General features: G+C 52.5%; 4 protein-coding genes across 4 annotated transcripts; 3 read left to right on the plus strand and 1 right to left on the minus strand.

Annotated features, from left to right (window-relative positions):
• Nucleotides 1-4,141: 4,141 nt before the first annotated feature.
• Nucleotides 4,142-6,412, plus strand: T069G_06988 (uncharacterized protein; the record flags this gene model as incomplete). The annotated part of the gene is made up of 1 exon (XM_056174198.1): nucleotides 4,142-6,412. The coding sequence occupies one exon, from the start codon at nucleotides 4,142-4,144 to the stop codon at nucleotides 6,410-6,412; it is 2,271 nt and encodes a 756-aa protein (XP_056027777.1).
• A 4,056-nt stretch (nucleotides 6,413-10,468) lies between these two features.
• Nucleotides 10,469-12,702, plus strand: T069G_06989 (helix-loop-helix DNA-binding domain-containing protein; the record flags this gene model as incomplete). The annotated part of the gene is made up of 2 exons (XM_056174199.1): nucleotides 10,469-11,011; nucleotides 11,122-12,702. The coding sequence occupies 2 exons, from the start codon at nucleotides 10,469-10,471 to the stop codon at nucleotides 12,700-12,702; spliced, it is 2,124 nt and encodes a 707-aa protein (XP_056027778.1).
• Nucleotides 12,703-13,351: 649 nt separating this feature from the next.
• Nucleotides 13,352-13,684, minus strand: T069G_06990 (transcription factor pcc1 domain-containing protein; the record flags this gene model as incomplete). Its single annotated transcript, XM_056174200.1, has 1 exon — nucleotides 13,352-13,684. One exon carries the CDS (start codon nucleotides 13,682-13,684, stop codon nucleotides 13,352-13,354), a length of 333 nt encoding a protein of 110 aa, XP_056027779.1.
• Nucleotides 13,685-15,196: 1,512 nt separating this feature from the next.
• T069G_06991 (dual specificity phosphatase, catalytic domain-containing protein) lies at nucleotides 15,197-17,256 on the plus strand (the record flags this gene model as incomplete). The annotated part of the gene is made up of 3 exons (XM_056174201.1): nucleotides 15,197-15,254; nucleotides 15,344-15,652; nucleotides 15,722-17,256. The coding sequence occupies 3 exons, from the start codon at nucleotides 15,197-15,199 to the stop codon at nucleotides 17,254-17,256; spliced, it is 1,902 nt and encodes a 633-aa protein (XP_056027780.1).
• Between the last annotated feature and the right edge of the window lie 278 nt (nucleotides 17,257-17,534).

Consider the following 17,534-nt stretch of genomic DNA (forward strand, 5'->3'; position numbering starts at 1 on the left):
CCATGTGCCACTGGCGATGCCTGCAATGTAGGAAATCGTGCGTCCACTGCGGATCAGCCAATAAAGAAAAAAAGAAAGAATAATTTGTCCTCGCGAGACCTCCTATCCGCGCGTTAGATTGAGGCCCAGAGGGAGTGACGCAAGACGTATGGATACAACGGCTCAGTGCCAAGACCACGTGCAAGATCACCAACAGGGGCTGTCGCAGGTGCTGCTGATTTTGATACTATGCCTGTGCGGCGCTTCAGTGTGTGGTCGTGCATTTACTATGAAATATGAAATATGTTTACAAACGGATCGTCGTGGAATATGTATGTGTGTTTGGCAAGATGTTGGGCGCGGGAGATTGGAATATGGCCATGTAAGAAAGGCCCTGTCTGTACCCAGCGGATCAGAAGCCAATACGAAGGATTACACGTAAGGCTTGTGCCTGTGCTAGCATAGCCCATATGCCAAGAACAAAATTCCGCTTCTAATGAGCAAATTCTCCATGGTAAGACAGCGGGATATAGCGCTGGTGTCGAATATCTGGTGGCATGCGAGCATTACAAGTGCCTACCCTATATGTCACAACGAAAAGAAAAAAGTTTACCCGTTTATTGCTGATGCAAATGATGACTTCCACATCGGGAAATAAGTGAAAACAAAAAAAGAGAGTGGGCAAAAGAATTGCAGAAACCCGGGATTCGTTCCGTCCTTTCGTGGCTGGGAATTGACTGCAACTGTATCCCAACCTCTCTCAAAGGGAGTTACTTAAACGTCTATAAATTCGCCCTCGCTTTGATACAACGCAAAGAAACACTGCCACGGATATCCGGTGGACTTGGACTCCGCAGGTACTCTCCACTAGACTCTTCTTGTATAGCTAAGGGACCATTTGCTCCAAAATCTCTCATTGCCACAACAAGCTTATATCTCCTTGGGTATGTATTTCTCCATGCAGTGTACCCAAACTGATCGTAGATGCTTCAATTCACTAGATTCGGCCGACGCTACCTTATTTCTAGATTGACCGCCGACCGGCCTTGCAATATCTACTCCGTACGAGTACTCTACTTGTACATAAGCACTGATGGTAGCACGACTCCATTCTCGTACATTTTTTGCACTTTATTCGCCCCTCTCCACTCGGCTTGTCAGTTGTTCCTCCAAGAAGACGTGATTGACGCGGAGAGAGACGAGCCCATGACTGGGTTCGATGCAGATGGAGTGATGACCGTAGATGGCCGGGTCCTGTTAGGGGCTTTGGACAATGCAGTTGCAGGGAGAGCCCCTGGTAGTGCGTTTCACGTTGAGTTGAGCCAGTGGGGATCATGCGCCATGGAGCTAAAGGGATTGAGGGACAAGAATGGAGGACTGCAAGCGATCACCGTGGGCCAAAGGGTCCCCCGGCCAGGAACCGATGCCATGCCCATGGCGCTGTCGAACAGAGATGGACCCGAACCAAGAATGATGACGCTAGAGGGCAACACTGCAATTTCTGCTGCGTGCCTTGGCTGGAGAGGAGCTGGCGAAGCTCTGAGGTCCAAACGAGTACAGCTTCAAGCGCGGAGAGTTTTTGTTTTGACCATGTTTTGTTTTGGCCTCGAATCTGGTCGGTGCGGTCTGTGCGGTCTCGGAAGCTTTTCTTTGCGATCCATCCGGGTTGGTGGTGGTGCAGCAGTAGCTTGAATAGGATCCATGAATGGGTTCAAGTGCCTAAACTCTTGACACTACTCTCGTAAAACAGATGGTCCCTTTGCTGCGAAGCCATGGATTAGTATGAATGCGACGCTGCGCAAGGGCTTGTAATTGCACCAGGCGCTGGAATTCACCCGCCTCAATGCACTCGTACGAGTTCATGCCAGCATCTGCGTCTCTGGTAAAGTGCGGGTAGGCCGTCGCGAGGTCTGGGCGAGCCGACATGCGCCAACGGTATTACGAAATTCGTTGGCACCCTGGGCAGGCCAGAGTACGAAGTGATAGTACCAGTACTCGTAGTACCACCAAGTATTAGCACAAGTGCTAGCATAGGGAGCGAACGAAGCCCTAACACGGCGAGCGGTGGTATGCAGGTTAATCGGGTCCAAGCGAGACCAGATGAAAGCTGCTGTTGATGTCATTTCGCGTGCTGCCCGAGTCGTACCACTGCGATGTCGATACGACAAGGGACGACAGCGACTGAAAGCATCACCTTGACGTCTGCCGCACTCCATACAGTACATGTACTTGGTGGAGGATGGGAGGATGCAATTGATGAAATGCGATTGCTTGCTAGCACAGCTCCTTCACCGAGACCTCAGTCAATACCCCCCGGCTTTCGCATGATATGGGGATTCGGACAGGCTACCGCACAGGTGCTAGCGGACGAAACGGTCACATTATTAGACACCAGCTTGATAGATCCAAAACGTCGGCCACGGGGGCGCGCAGGACGCTATACTGGTACGAATACAGCACTGTACTGACACGACACGGTATGTACGACACGACACGAATGAAATCCAGCGCCCACCCATGGGGATGCCTGTAATACAAAAGATTCAGGCACCGTATTAAAGCATTTATGTACGAGTACCAACGAGAATAGCAGCAGCGTATTATTATGGAGTCCCAAGGTGGTGGTCTGCAGGCGCCAAGGCGCTTCAAGCACAGCAAGCAAGTGGCTTGATTGGCGGCTACCCCTTTTCCACTAAAAAAAGGTGTCACCTTCAGGAACGAGCCTTGGCGCAGGACCGGGGGTCGGGGTCTCCTCCAGGTATCGTAGGGCCGCTCAGTACCTCCGATTAATGCCTCGCGCGGCGGAGGCCCAGGTACCATGACGTCCGCTGAAACCTGGGGCTACCCGGCGCTGCGCAAATGGAACGCCGCCTGCGGCCCCTGATTGGACGACGCGAGGATAATCCCTGCACCAGCACAGGCACAGACTGCCCAAAACACAACCACACGCAGACGCAGGTGCGATGCGCCTCCCCCGGTTCGCACCGTCCACAGCGCCTCCTGCCCATCCTCGTGTCTCGAAGCGGGTTCCGTCTGGGTAGCACGCAGGGAAGGTGCTGAGGGCCCAGGCAGGGGGGAGGCTCGTTCGTCCGTCCCAATATGCGAGTGAGCCGGCCGGGTACCTGTGCCTCCAGCGCTGCGCCAGCCAGGCCCGGGGATCCAGGTACAGATACATGCACGATGGGATTTGAGTACCTGCTACGAGCGACCAGGGGCTGGTGTGTCGCAGCCCAGAGAATCTTTGCACCCGTTTCTAGTCCTTCTCCTCCTCCGCCTCCTCGTTTTCGCCTCTCCGTCTTCCCTCTACCTGTGGCTTGGTGGCTTTTTTTCCTTCTTTTCGTGTTTGCCTTTGCCTTCCTTTGCCTTCTCCTTCACCTGCCTTGCAGACGCCGTAGCAGCAGCATCAACCGTCCGTCGATTCCCTTGTTGTTGGCTGGCTGCGCCTTCTCCCTTTCTTGCGTCCTTGCTTGCGTTTGTAAAGTCGAGTCTTTCCGCAGCTCTTTTTTCTTCTCTTCCGGCTACCGATTCCGCCATCATCGTCGTTGACACGTCTGGAACGAGGCATTGCCTTTTCGCCGTTGAATTCACCTTGCTGTCCTGTTCTTCTTTGATACACGGCCTTGCTCATCTCGCAACTCCTCGTTGACCGGCTGGAACGAATACTGCACCATTCCCGACGACCTCTTCAAGATTCACAGCCCTGCCACGATTTGCGCTATTAGACTATTAGATCGAAACTGTCACCACTTGTCGCCATTCACTCTTTGAAACAACAAACACAAAAACACCTCCGCACGCTTGCTTATTAGATACATTCGTTATTGCTTTGTCGTATTGTAATACGTCCTTGTCGCTACTATTGTAACGGCAGCCATTCATTTTTAGTTACTTGCCCGCCGATTGACACTCTTTTCGAATCACGGGCTCTAGCTATCCAACAACTCACACACACATACAACTTCCCTGCAACGACTTGGCTGTGCCCTTGTTGCTAAACTAACTCCAACCTCTCGAAAAGAAAATTAGAGAAGCATTACGTTGAAACCGCAAATCACCGCCATGCAACCTTAGGAAACGACGCCTACATCGAACAAAAAAGAATCCTGATATCGTCTCGAACTCGTCCTTGAAATCTCGTCGGATTCGTCTGTCAAACTCGGCAATGTCGTTACCGAAACCCCCCTCGTCTTTGGACAACTCGTGCTCTGTCATTCATGGCAACACGCTTTATTCTTACTCACCTCAAGGATTTCTGTCCCTGCCTTTGGAGGATAGTGCAGAATGGACAAAGCTTGATCAGGGAGTCAAAGTGACTGGAGGAACCTGCGTTGGAACAACCCCCGTAAATGCGGCCGATGCTGCGCTCTTCATTGTTGGAGGGACATCGGATGCGCCTGATTATACTGGGCTCCAAAAGTACACATTCTCAACAGGCAACTGGACCACCGTCACGCCATCGGTTCCCGTCACGCAAAATCGCTTGCACCATGGATCCACGTACATCCAGGCCGACGACGTTATCTTGGTTTACGCCGGTAGCCAAGATGGCAGCGCTGGTCCCTCTACACAAACGTTTACTATCCAAACTTCTGAGCCGTACCAAGCTCTTTCGTACCAATCGAATTCCGCCGCGCCAGCTGTTGCTCCCCTTCTCATGAGCTGGTCCAACGCCGATGCCGCCATGATAAGCGGCGACGGCGTGGACGGCAAGATTTACTGGTTCAATCCGACGGCTGGATGGAGAGATTCTGGTGCGGGCACTGCGCCACCGATCAACAAGGCCGGAGGTGCGGTGAATGTGGCACTGGTTTCTGGGACTGATGGATCCAAAAACCTCTATACTTTTGATCTGTCCAAGTCACCAAATGGCGTCAGCCGTACCATTGTACAGGATGCCACTGGCCACCCTCTCGCCAACTCAGCCCCCATCGCTGCACGAGGCCTTGATGAGGTTTTTGGAAGCACCGAGAAGCGTGACCTGACTTTGAGCAACTGGCCTGACTACAACTCCACGTTTGCCCCCAAGGATACTCGAACAAACTACGCAATTGCCCAGTCTGACGATGGCACTGTAGTCTTCTCCGGCGGCAATGCTCAAGTCCCTCTTGCCATTTTCAACGTGGACCAGAACGGCTGGGTCAACGCTGCTGACCTGCTGGGTGACCAGCAGCAACGAATTCAAGACGTTTCGTCAACGACTACCCAGTCGAAGACCAAGACGACTTCCAGCTCACGGACCAAGTCAACCACGCACTCTACCTCTACCACACATACCGGCTCGACAACGCTCCCGTTTTCCACTACCGCTACTGCTACGCAGACCTCTGATTTTGTCCCGACTGATCTGTCTATTCCCGCCCTCCCGACTGGTACTGGCAGTTCGAGCGACGACTCTGGCCCTAGCTCCAACGCCATCCTTGGCATCACTCTTGGCGCCATTGGTGGATTCCTCGCTTTACTTGGTCTTATCCTTCTGCTTCTGCGTTGCCGCAGAAGACAACTGCTTCATCCAGAGGCAGGAAAGCCCAAGACCCCTTCCGGTGATGAGAAGAGCGCTCCGGCTTTTGCTGCCCAGAACACATTTGCGACGAAGAACACGCTCCCTCCACACGTGCAAAAGCAGCTCCGAGGCCATCAGAAAACTGCATCTTCAGAATCAACCTCATCGATGGCTATCTTGATGGGCAGAGTGGGCCAGCACAAGCCAAGAAAGCTCAGCAATGAATTCAAGAGCACCATTAGCAAGCCAATTCTCCAACCCCAGCAAGCCCCGATTCTCCAGATTCAGGATGAAAAGGGCGACACTTTGGACACCTCGCCGACCGAGCTTCGACCACAAGATGGGCTCGCGGATGATGGTACTCGAAGGAGCTCAGGCTGGAACAAATACTGGTCAGGAGGAAGCGCCTTGGGAATTCTAGGATATGGATCTGCACAGGCACCCGGACAGGCACCTGTAACGGCGCTTGCACCGGCGCCTGCAAACAGAGACACCCTGGCATCCGACCGAAGCTCTCACTACTCCCAGACGACGACTACTCGCAATGTTAGGCAAACACAAGATTCAGCTACCGTCCCGCCCCTCAACTTTGAGGCCCCGCCTGGAATGAGCAGAGTCAACACTGGAAGCCCCGTGGTATCATCCTACCCCAACATCCCTTGGAAGGAAGGCATGTCGGGAACAATTGAGCGACCAGTCTCGGCTGTTTCGGCGTTGTCAGCAACATCGTCGGGCTATTCCAGCGGAATCCCCGAGAGCATTCAAGAGACGTGGGATCCAACACATGCTGGAAAGGCCTGGGGTGCTGATCGGGCTCCAAGCAGCGCATACGCTCCCAGCGCATCCGGCGTGAGCAGACAGCCTCAGCTCGCCACGGCGTCAACATCAAATGACATGAGCTGGCTCAACCTTGGTGATAACTCACGGGTATGAGTCAAATGACATGATCATGGCGCAAAGTCTTTTGAGCGAATTTTTTTTTTGATGAATTGGTCGGCTTATATCCTCGAATTTGTTTTGGGCGCGGTATTTTCAGCGGCATGCCGCCTTTAATTGTCTCTCACTCTCACTATCCTCTCTATTTTTTTTTTCTTTTTATATTCCTCGCGGCCTGGAAAAGAGCAAGTTCGCATCTTTGTAACGAACACTACACCGACGGAGGCGTAAGGTTCAGTTTCTTTTACAAAAGCACTGCGCAGCGCAATCTCGCCTTTAGTTATCCTGGACACTTAGCTTCAAGATTTGTGTCCGTTACCTAAACCTCACCGCGTGACTCGGCGTCGATATCTCTGTTTGGACATATTGGACTCATACTCTTTTGTTTTTTCTTCTCTTTATTCATTTTATGTACATTCTAGAAGCTGGCCCGGGCTTGGCCGTTTTCCTTGTTAGTGTGTCGCGATTGATAATACCATCTCCCTGCAAGTAATTCGCTGGATGGAAGTTGAGCAGGCAAATGGTAGACGTGGATGGGGTGGGATGGGGTGGGACGGGACGGAGGTTGAGGAGTATTGATTGATAGATAGAATTAGGGAGTAGCGGTGATGGGGGAGTGAGCAGTGATGCGAGTTGAAGAGAATGAGTAGAAGAAAATATGATAATCTCAATGGTGCCCAAGTGATGATTGGCTCATGTGAAGTGACGTTGGTTTCGATCTGCAACGTACTGTAGAATCTATCGATAAGGACATGCACAATGACCGTGCACTTTGGCCTGGCCCTGCTGCCAGATTCCGAAATAGAAGCCTTCGAATCAAGCCACATGCAGCATTTCAGCCGGAATGCAGCGAGTCTGGACCCCTACAAATTAGCCTTGGCCAATGGGACGGGCGAGATGGAAATAAACTTGCAGCATCCAGGTCAGCTTGGGTTCGAGTTTTGCCTATCAGCTTATCGGGCTTCCGGGGGCCATGCCGAATAGGGTGCAACCGAATGCGCGCGTGGGAGGGTGGAACGGGGAGCGGTGATTGGCCAAGGAGTTTGCATGACAGATGCAGGAATCACATGAAATTTGATGGCAGGTGTTCTAGTGTGCGAATGACCTTGCTTGGACGCAGTTTGAAGTCGTAATAACGGCTGTACAGTAGGGGTCTAGCACTAAACTTGTCCAGTTCGTATGCGATGTAATTACGAGCTTGCGGATATTTCTCTTGGGTGCTTTTCTTCTGGCCATGATGTAGATGGACCGAAGGAGTACCCTTCTACGGCACTATTTCCCCTTGACCTGTCAACTGTGTGCAGGGGTGATGAGTTTGGCAAGAGAGAGAGAGAGAGTCAGAGAGGGAGCCCAAATTGAGCTGAAGTGAGAAAAAAAAGAGGGTGGGAAGCGAGAGAATTAAAACAAAAGTGACAGATGATAGTCCATGCAGACATGCATCGGGTCTTTCGCTCGCGCTTCGTGCCACGGATGTTTAGCGTGGGATGCTAGTAGGTATTTGAGCACTGCCGAGACCGATGAATGCAAGGAACGTTGATTTATTCTTTCCCTGATGCTCTCTCATTGGATTGATTGGTCTCTGGATTTTTTTCTTTATTTTATTAGCCTTCGGGTGTTGCAGACTTGTGAAGGATTGCTTGGGGTGGGGGCGACATGTGGAGAAGATGGGCGGCTACTTGCGCCGAAAGGAGAGAAAAGAAGCAGTATAGAAGGATTTCTTTCTTGGAAAAGGTAAGGAATGGAATGGACGCTTGCTGTGTGCTACTTCGGGATTGACTGAATGGAAGCGGCTATTGGTGGCTGTCTGAGCTTTGGGATATTTTCGGAGGTTTGAATTCCATGTCCATGGATGCTTGTAACAATCCATTTGGACTTCATGTAATCAAGCCGTGTTCCCATATTTCCTCTATCCCGCCGCTATACGACACGTATAATTAGCGCTCTGGAGCTCCGGCGGGGAATCAATAGCAAGAGAGCTGGGCTCCACGGGGAATTACAGTAAGAGTTGAGCGCCGAAATAAAAAAAATTCATGGTGCTGTAGCCCCGTTTCCCGTGCTCAACTCAACTGCGTTTTCTGCTCCCCCACTGCCGGACCCCTGGCTCGACATGACAAAAGGCCTCGGTTAGGTTTACCGGCCGCTGGTCCATTCTGAACTACTGTAAAGGGCGATGGAGACGGGACACAAGGGGAGGTCAGTCACGATGAGACGGCGATGCGGCGGGCTGGGCGAGATGGAGGGAGGGCGGATGGACGGCTGATGGTGACAGTCCGGCTGAATTTCTATCTGGTGATCGCGGTCAAGCCACCACCAGCCGGGTCTGGATCGGAAAAGGCAGATGCGAGCCAAGGCTGGACTTTTGGACTGGCCTGCCTTGTTCGGGTGTTGGATGGGCAGTAGACAGGGGGCTCAAATGTATCTGGACCCCTACCAGGAAGTTTGGTGTTTGTGAGAAAAGAGCACGTCAATCCCGTCGAGTTAGGCCGTTGTCTGGTCCCCTAGCAGCCAGCGCTAGCCGGTAGGCCGCTGTGGGAAAGGAAAATGGTCGTAATGCAGAGGAATAGGAGCATTTGATCCATCAACTTGCCTATGATCTGACTCGAGGAGGCCGGACGGCTCCCCACAGTCCAGACGGTACCTGACCAGCGGCTACTTTTGTGCAGTGCGACCAAGTACCCGGATGGAGCAACGTGAGATGGACTAATGTACTAGGGACACAGCTTTCGGGGGTAGCCCGTTCTGACGCCCGTCTGGGAGGTAAATGTAATGGATGAGTTGATGGTTGAATGAGGAAAAAATACTGGAAGAAGACAAGATTTGGAAGGAGAAAACAGAAGAGGACAGAAACAGACAGACAGGCCGAGAGCGTTAGGTGCTGTGCTGGGTTGTATGCAGTTGCCAAGGCCTGCGCTGCATCGTAAATGTACACTCGGGCAATCCTCTCGGTCAGCCCTTGAACGCAGCCGGTTCCTATTTGGGATGGACAGCCGCCGCGAGGCTAGAACTCGACGTTCAGCTGGCAAAAAGATGAGATTGATGAGAGATGGACACAGACCAAATGCAAAAACCAGCAACTTGCAAGATAAAGTACCTACTAAACATCCATAATAGATAAGAACACTCACAGTAATTTTTTTCTTTTTCTTTTTTACTAGCAAAACTACAAGTACCGTAAAAAGGATTCGATGCCAGACACCAGTCCTAGGCGAGCCAAGTTACCGCCTAGCTGATACCTAGCAGCTCCAACTTGGCCGCCATTTTCGCTCCCTGGGCCGCTTTAGCACCGTGCACCGCTGTGGCTAGCGCCCTTTGGGGCCTTTTAGCAGTCGGCCACGCGAGATCCGCCGCTGCGATCCCCCACCTGCCACCGCTAATGAACGGCACTATCGCTGGAAGCACCAGCACACATAACCGCACGTCCAGTGCAAAAACCTGTGCCGCCGGCCCAAGTTGCCTGGCTCTGGCCTGCCCCAGCAGCCTCTTTTTTCCCTCTCCGCCCCGGAGATTGACCCCATCCGGGCCTTTTTCTTCGCTCTTTTCGTCTCTCGCCCTCTTTTCTTTCTTTCGCCTGTTGCTTTTGAGCTCTCCTCCCCGTCTCGTTGCGTCGCATCGCCGGGTCTTTGCTTTATCGCCAGGAGATATTTAGACGACGGCACTTTTTTTTTTTTTTTTTTTTTGCTGACGATACTCCTGCCGTTGCGTCACTATTCGCCAATTGCTGAGCCTGTGCGTACGGAACGGCTCTGTCCCGGGTTACTGCCGCTACTCCCCGACCGAAACGCTCTTCGTTACCCCGACATTCGTCGTCGACGACGGCATCGCCTTTTCGCCTGTCGCTTCTCTGTTGATCTCATCTCCTGCTCTCTTTCAAGACGAGCCTCGGAAAGCGGTGTCCGAGAGCGCTGCTCACACTGTGGGCACACTAAGTACAGGAAAAGACGGTTCTTGGCATACAGAACTCGACACCGTTGGATATTTGTTTGACTTGGGCCAAATCTCGCAGCGAACGACCATCTTGTGCGGAGACGCCCGGCGCATCTCCTACACATCGCCATGATGAGCTCTGCAACGTGGAACACGCAGGACCAGGCCATGGCCGCAGCGTCGGAGGATGACTTCCAGCAGTTTCTCGACATCAGTGGCATGGCCAACATGGGTGACGGCATGCAATTCGACTTCCAGGGCTTCCAGGACGACGGCTCGCATTCCATCATGGCCCAGCCTCGCCAGACCGCCGATGCCATCATGAGCGACTCGGATCCCTCCAACATGATTCCTCGAAGCGACGGCCTCCTTCAGAACCACACGCCCGCCATGGCGCCCATGCCATCGCACATGATGGCGCAGTCGGCGTCCCACGAGGCCATTTCCAACATCGACGCCCAGATCCAGTATCTCCAGCAGCAAAAGTTTCAGCAGCAGCAGCGACAGCTGCAGGAGCAGCAGGCCACGTTCTTCCATGGCCATTCGGTGCCCCCGACGCCGCAGAGCCTGGAGATGACTCCCGGCAGCGCTCAGTTTTATTCCCAAGCCGAGCAGATGCCATCAAGAGGCGCCTACGACAGAAGTTACCATCAAAGGATGGCCGAGCAGGATGTAAGTCTCTTCTGCCCCGATCTTTCACTATCCTCTCAGCTGTAAAATACGTTTGTAGACGTCTTTGGACTATTGTTGAGCAATTTCTAACGACGAAATTCTACCTCTAGATGGCCTTTACACCTCTCGTATCACCAGCTGTCACCCCGCTGGATCCTCATTTCAACATGGATAGCGCCTTTACCGTACCAGGAGCCTACTTTAGTCCCCTGACATCGCCAGCTCTCCATGCACAGAATGATTCATCATCAAACTATGACCACACCACTCACTCAAACAACTCACCGGTGGAGATGGACCTCGAACAGTCTGCTGTTCCCGCTGTCAACCTGGACCTCTCCAAGAAGACAAGAAAGACCCAGGCTTCCAAGACAAGGGGTAAGCCAAGTGTCAAGAGCTCACCCATTTCCAAGCCACTCAGGCGAAAGATTGGCCCTAGCCCGGCCATGGTATCACAGGTGCTGAGCGAGGTAGAGGAGAGGAATCTACAGGCCGGCGATCACGGGCTGCTTCCCCTACCAGCTGCTTCTACCGATGGGTCTGATGAAAATGCGTCCGTTTCGCCAGAAAACCTGTCAGAAATGCCTCCTCCACCTATTCCTGCCAGGCGCTCAATGAGCAAATCGCCTTATATACGCCCGCAAACGAATATGCAGCCGAGCCTTGGAACCGGTCTGCTCGATGAACAACACCCTCCTCATCCCGCCACACCTGCTTCTCTGATGAAATTGCCGGCCTCTAAGACGAAGAAGATCATCACAAGCCACCAAGAGGCTCCGCTCTCTGACAACATCGAGTCGCTTGAGCTCCCTGAATCAATATCTAATCCGTCGCTCGCTGGTGGTCTTGCCGACAACCAGCTTGGCATACAGACCCCGCGGGCCGAGCCGAGCCTGGTATCCAAGGGAGTCACGTTCCAATCCATGCCTTCACCAATCGTCAGAGCGGCGGGAACATCATCAGCAAACCAGAGCCCCCTCTTACTTCCTGGGGCGTCCGGCTCTAGCCAGCGAAAGACACCCCAGCTTTCCGCTAGGAATAGTCGCAAGAGGTCAACGGGATCTATCCACGCATCTCCGGCTTTACTACCCAGGATATCCCCAAATATCAAGCCCCTACTCCCCGGTGCTCCTGGCATGTCTGTCGAGGACCAGGCATCACGACTTTTGATGTCCAAATCAAATTACCAGAACATCTTGGAGGGCAACCAAGTCCCTGGTGTGTCTTATCCTAGCGAGCTGTCCACAAATCTTACTTCCAAGAGGACATCACACAAGATTGCCGAGCAAGGCCGCCGAAACCGCATCAACTCTGCTTTACAAATCATGGCCAGTCTCCTCCCGGATAGCAAAAACAAGATCATTTCGGGCGACGACGATGACAAGAAAGATGGGAAACAATCACATGCTTCAAATAGCAAGGCCAGTGTTGTGGAGAATGCCATCGTCCACATGAAGAATCTCGAGAAGGAGAATGTGGATCTTAAACAGGAGTTGCAAGCATTGAGGGACCAGCTTGAGAAGTTGAAGGGATCAGACGGCACCTCCGAAGTGAGCGATGCAGCCCATGACAACGACAAGAAATTGCCAAGGATAAGCGAAGAACAGGGTGGCGGTGCCCAGGACGCCCAAGGAGACGTGAATATGTCGACGGCCACAGCGACTATAGGCGAGCCCGAAGAAAGCAGCTGACATTAATGTTGATGAGCACACCTGCTATGCAGAGTGATATGAACCGAGGGATAACGGTGTTTTAACGGGATACGATCAATGTACATGATATTACGTCGTGTTGGGGTTTCCGGTCGGCACGGAGTAGAACGCAGATTTTTCTTGGAATTGTTGTGGTGGGCGAATGTTTTTCGGGGATGGTTCATGGCATATTTATTTGGGCGGTCTTCCCCGAATTTTTCCAACTTTTTTTTTTTTTGCGACTCTTGTTGATATTTCCTGTTGTTTCTTTTTCTTCTTTCTTGTTCGGTATGCATTGATGTCAAATGGGTGGGCATGTTGTCATCTTGTTCTATCCCCTGTCTTTTTTCCTCGCTTCTTGTTTCCTGTTTGTTCATCCCATCTTACCTTATACTTGATTGTGTAATCTAGACTCTGTGAGAGGAAATATCTGAATACCACTACGCGACTGCTGGCGTATCGTTATCATATCGTTATCATATACTGCGGTCCTGACTTGGTGTATATTGGCGTCGTGATTTTGATCGTAACGTTGAAAAACGTCTGCTACAAAATATCGAAACGCTGCGCATGCGTGTAGGTGTTTTATGTGTATATAGAAGTCACATTTCACATCGAGTCAGCAAGAGGGTGTCGTGGGGATATGTATTCATGGAGACTTTATTGAATTCGCCTTGTCTGCAGCTAATACGTCGACGTCCAACTGCTCCATGACTTCCAAGACCAGCTTGAGGCCCTCCATGAAGGAGTTGACGGCGACTCGCAACATTCGGTTGGTCGTGGCCTGGTATTCTACCTGCAGCACCTCCGCATGGTCGTCTGAGCTGGGGCTTGAGGACGAGACGACGGAAAGATGTCTTTGGACGAGGGGCGAGAGTTCGGGGTCGACTTGGAGGGCTTTGAGGGCCGTGGAGGCGAGGCGGGGCATAGGGAAGGGGATGCGCAGCTGTCTGTTGAGGGGTTGTGATGTTTGGTTAGCCATGACGACGGGGGAGATGGGAGATGGGAGATGGATGGTGGATGATTGGCAGGGTAACGGGAGGAGTGAGGGGAAATTAACTTGCATGCTGCATGGGAACTTGGGATCGGAACTCATTGCGTGGGGAGAGTTTCTGGTTGAGACACTGGGTCTCGGGATGTTTTTCTTGTCTTGTCTTTCTTTTCTTGTCGAGGTTGAGAATGGAGGGGTCTTGCTTGTATGGCCCTGTGATGATGAACGGTGCTGTTGTTTCTTGTTGTTCTTTCTGATCTTCTTCTTTTCTGGATGTGCTCCGGTAGGGCTTAACGAGTGGCTTATGCGCGCTGCAGCAGGTGATTAAGAGCCGGGATAGTGTGGGGATCTCTGCGTGTTGATGATGGAATTCCTCGAGCTTGGTTCTAGATGCAGATGCAAAACTTCAAGGGCCGATGATGTGGTTTGACGGACTGGAATGGGCCATGTGGGTATTATCAGCCACAGAGCGTGGCGCACCCAGACGTACTCAAGTACCGTAGCACGTCGAGCCACTGTACGATAGCCGCTAATCTTAGAGCAGCGGTTCAGCAGCGTTCTAGCAATTCTAGCACGTCAGACCCCGGGCACAGCTGCCCAGTGCTTGTTATGACGTTGCCCTGGCGACGGGTCAGCGGCCCACTAATAACAGCGCTGCGCTGGCCTTGGAGCGCTGGCGCCGGGGGAACAGGGGGGCAACGCAGCTGTAGCGCTCCATTAGGGGGAGCTCAGGCCTGCAAGAATAACATCTGCAGCGCCTAACCCCCCCTGTTACAAAAACATCCGCGACGGCCCAGATCACCAGCTCGAAACATCACCGGCTGACTTTTCTCTCTTTCTTAATCCTCACGCTTCCCCTCTCGGCCTTTCCCTCTCCTCGTTCCCTCCCAATCCTTCTTATTATCTCTAATACGAAAAGGTTTGCCTTTTGGCTACTCTTTGTTTATTTTTTCCCCATTTCATCTTTGCTAGAGCTTTAGTCGCATTGCTGTGACGCTTAGCATTGTGAGGGAAGAGACCGACGCTGGAGAGCGTGAGTGAGCGTGATAGAGAGAGAGACAAGGTGCACCCGTGCAATTCGCCGCCCACACCCCCGAACACCCGTTATCCTCCCCCCAACGTATTTTTTTCCTCCACTCGCAGCGATTTGAGACGTTTGTGATTGTCGACGGTCAAAAATATTCTCTCTCCGCCTCAATTGAGCTGTTGTCGTTTGGGTTACTTGATTTTGGTCTTGTCTCGCTAAATCCCGCCCAGCCCCCTTTATTCTTTTTGCGTTGTTGCCGCTTTCTTGTTTACATCAGTTGCATCACACGACCCTTTTTTGGGGAGCTTCACCGCAGCTTAGCTTTCGCCATTTTTCTTTTCTTTTTTTGCGCATTCGCGTTTGCGCAATTCCAAACAGCTTTTTAGCATCATATTTTACATCTAGATTCTGTTATTACTACGGACGTGGACGAGTAATTCGCTGCTGCGGATTGGAAGCATAGCGAGCCTGGAAGAATGGCTCCTTCTACGAGACACTCCCAGAATCTGGGCCATGTCGTTGAATACATTCCAGGTACGACAGCTTTCTCTACCCGCGGCATTGAGCTATACAGCTTCTCTATAGGTTTTCGAGCTTCGCGCTGACAATTTCTCAATCTACAGACCGACTCTATCTGGGCGCCTATGTGCACCCTCCGACTCCCGATACTCCGCTCCCCGGCACCGAATCCCCAAGAAAGCGAGCATCGCGATATGCGGACGGAGCTGCCCCAGCACCTCTGGTAACCAACCGAAACCCTCCCTGCTACTTCACAGTCGACGACACTCTTCTGTACAACGCCTTCCACCACGACTTTGGTCCTCTGCACATTGGCCACCTCTACCGCTTTGCCATCAAGTTCCACGATATCCTGGGCGCCAAGGAGAACCGAGACCGACCCATTGTCTTTTACAGTGCTGCCGATCCGAGGAGTGAGTTTTGACCGCTTTTAAGAATGGAATTGAAAGAGTTGATTTACTAACATTGTTGGCTGTTTCTAGGTCGCGCAAATGCCGCTTGTATGTTGGCTTGCTACATGGTTCTGATTCAGAACTGGCCGCCTCACTTGGCCCTGGCACCTATTGCTCAGATTGACCCTCCGTTGATGCCCTTCCGAGATGCTGGCTACAGCCAGGCCGACTATGGCATCAGCGTCCAGGATGTGGTATATGGTGTCTGGAAGGCCAAGGAAGAAAAGTGCTGCGACTTGGACAACTTTGACCTGGACCAGTATGAGATGTACGAGCGAGTCGAGCATGGCGACTTCAACTGGGTCACACCCAACTTTCTTGCCTTTGCCTCCCCTCAACACACGCCAGTGGCCAAGATTACCGAGGACTCTGACCTATATCCTCTGCTTCCCAGGGACGTGGCCGCAGTCGAGGATCACCCGCTCCTTCCCCAGCCCTTCAAGAATGTGCTCTCACATTTTACTGAGCGCAACATTGGCTTGGTCGTCCGATTGAACTCTCCCCTCTACTCCCCATCCTACTTTGAGGCCCTGGGAATCCAGCATGTCGACATGATTTTCGATGATGGAACCTGCCCTCCTCTTTCCATGGTTCGCAAGTTCATTCGCATGGCTCATGAGACCATCACTGTCAAGAAGAGAGGCGTGGCTGTTCACTGCAAGGCTGGCCTTGGCCGAACCGGCTGCCTCATTGGCGCCTACCTGATCTACCGCCATGGCTTCACTGCAAACGAGGTCATCTCTTTTATGCGCTTCATGAGACCTGGTATGGTTGTTGGACCTCAACAGCACTGGCTGCACCTCAACCAGGGAACATTCCGAGAGTGGTGGATCGAGGAGCGTATTGAGCGAAAGCTCAGGAGAGAGCTTGCTGCCGCTGCCGCCGCCGCTGGTCATCCGGCACCCCAGACGCCCATGCGAGCCGTCAAGTCTGCGCGTAACGGCCAGACAGTGACCCCCTCTAACCGGAGCCCATCCGGCCGCACTCCCCTTAGTGAGGTGGACCAAGATCGCGGCAATGTCGGAGTTCATGAAGATTATTTACCGGCACCAACGCCTGGACAGCCGCGAAAGGCAGCGCGCGATCGGCGCAATCATCATCAGAGATCGGATGCTTTCCATGCAGCAGCAGAGGAACAACTCTTCGAACAGCAGCAACATAGACAGGAGGAAGTAACAGCACCACCATCGCCACAGCGCCGTTCACAGGCCCCAGACTCGGACGAGGAGCAGCACTTGCGGATGCGAAAGCAGCGCAAGGCGGCCCAATCATCCAATCGGAGCGGGAAAACTCAACCGGCGAGCCAGGACACGAGCCCATATGTCATAGACAATGACGCCTCATTCGATGCCGAGAATATTGGTTCCGTAAAACCCAAATCTGCCGAGAGGGTCCCCAGCCAGCCTGGCACACTCGCCAAGGTCCGGAATCGGCGGCAAGCTGCGGATTCACCCTTGAGATCCAAGGAATCTGCTGGTGTTCGCAAGACGAGTGGCCGTGTTGGTAGTGCTGGTGTGGGCGCGTCGGTATCATCGACTGGCCGCAGAGTCTCGGGCACGTCGTAGGCAAGCGTGACCAGACGAAGGGCTGGGACAGCCATTCACAAGGAAATGGCTGAACACCTTGTAAACTTTACATCTTAACGATCATGACTTCACGTTTTATTCTATTACGAGCGATTAATGCGTATGCATATACACGGGCGTTTTAGTCTTCCAAGGCGCGACGGGAGAGGCAGCATGACTTTTTTTATACCACTATTCACCACCATCACCACAACTAACCACCACGACTTACTACTACAACGCTGAATGTTCCCTGCGATTTTGAGACTACATGAATT

Source organism: Trichoderma breve, chromosome 4 (genome assembly GCF_028502605.1).
Source record: "Trichoderma breve strain T069 chromosome 4, whole genome shotgun sequence".
Lineage (NCBI taxonomy): Eukaryota > Fungi > Ascomycota > Sordariomycetes > Hypocreales > Hypocreaceae > Trichoderma > Trichoderma breve.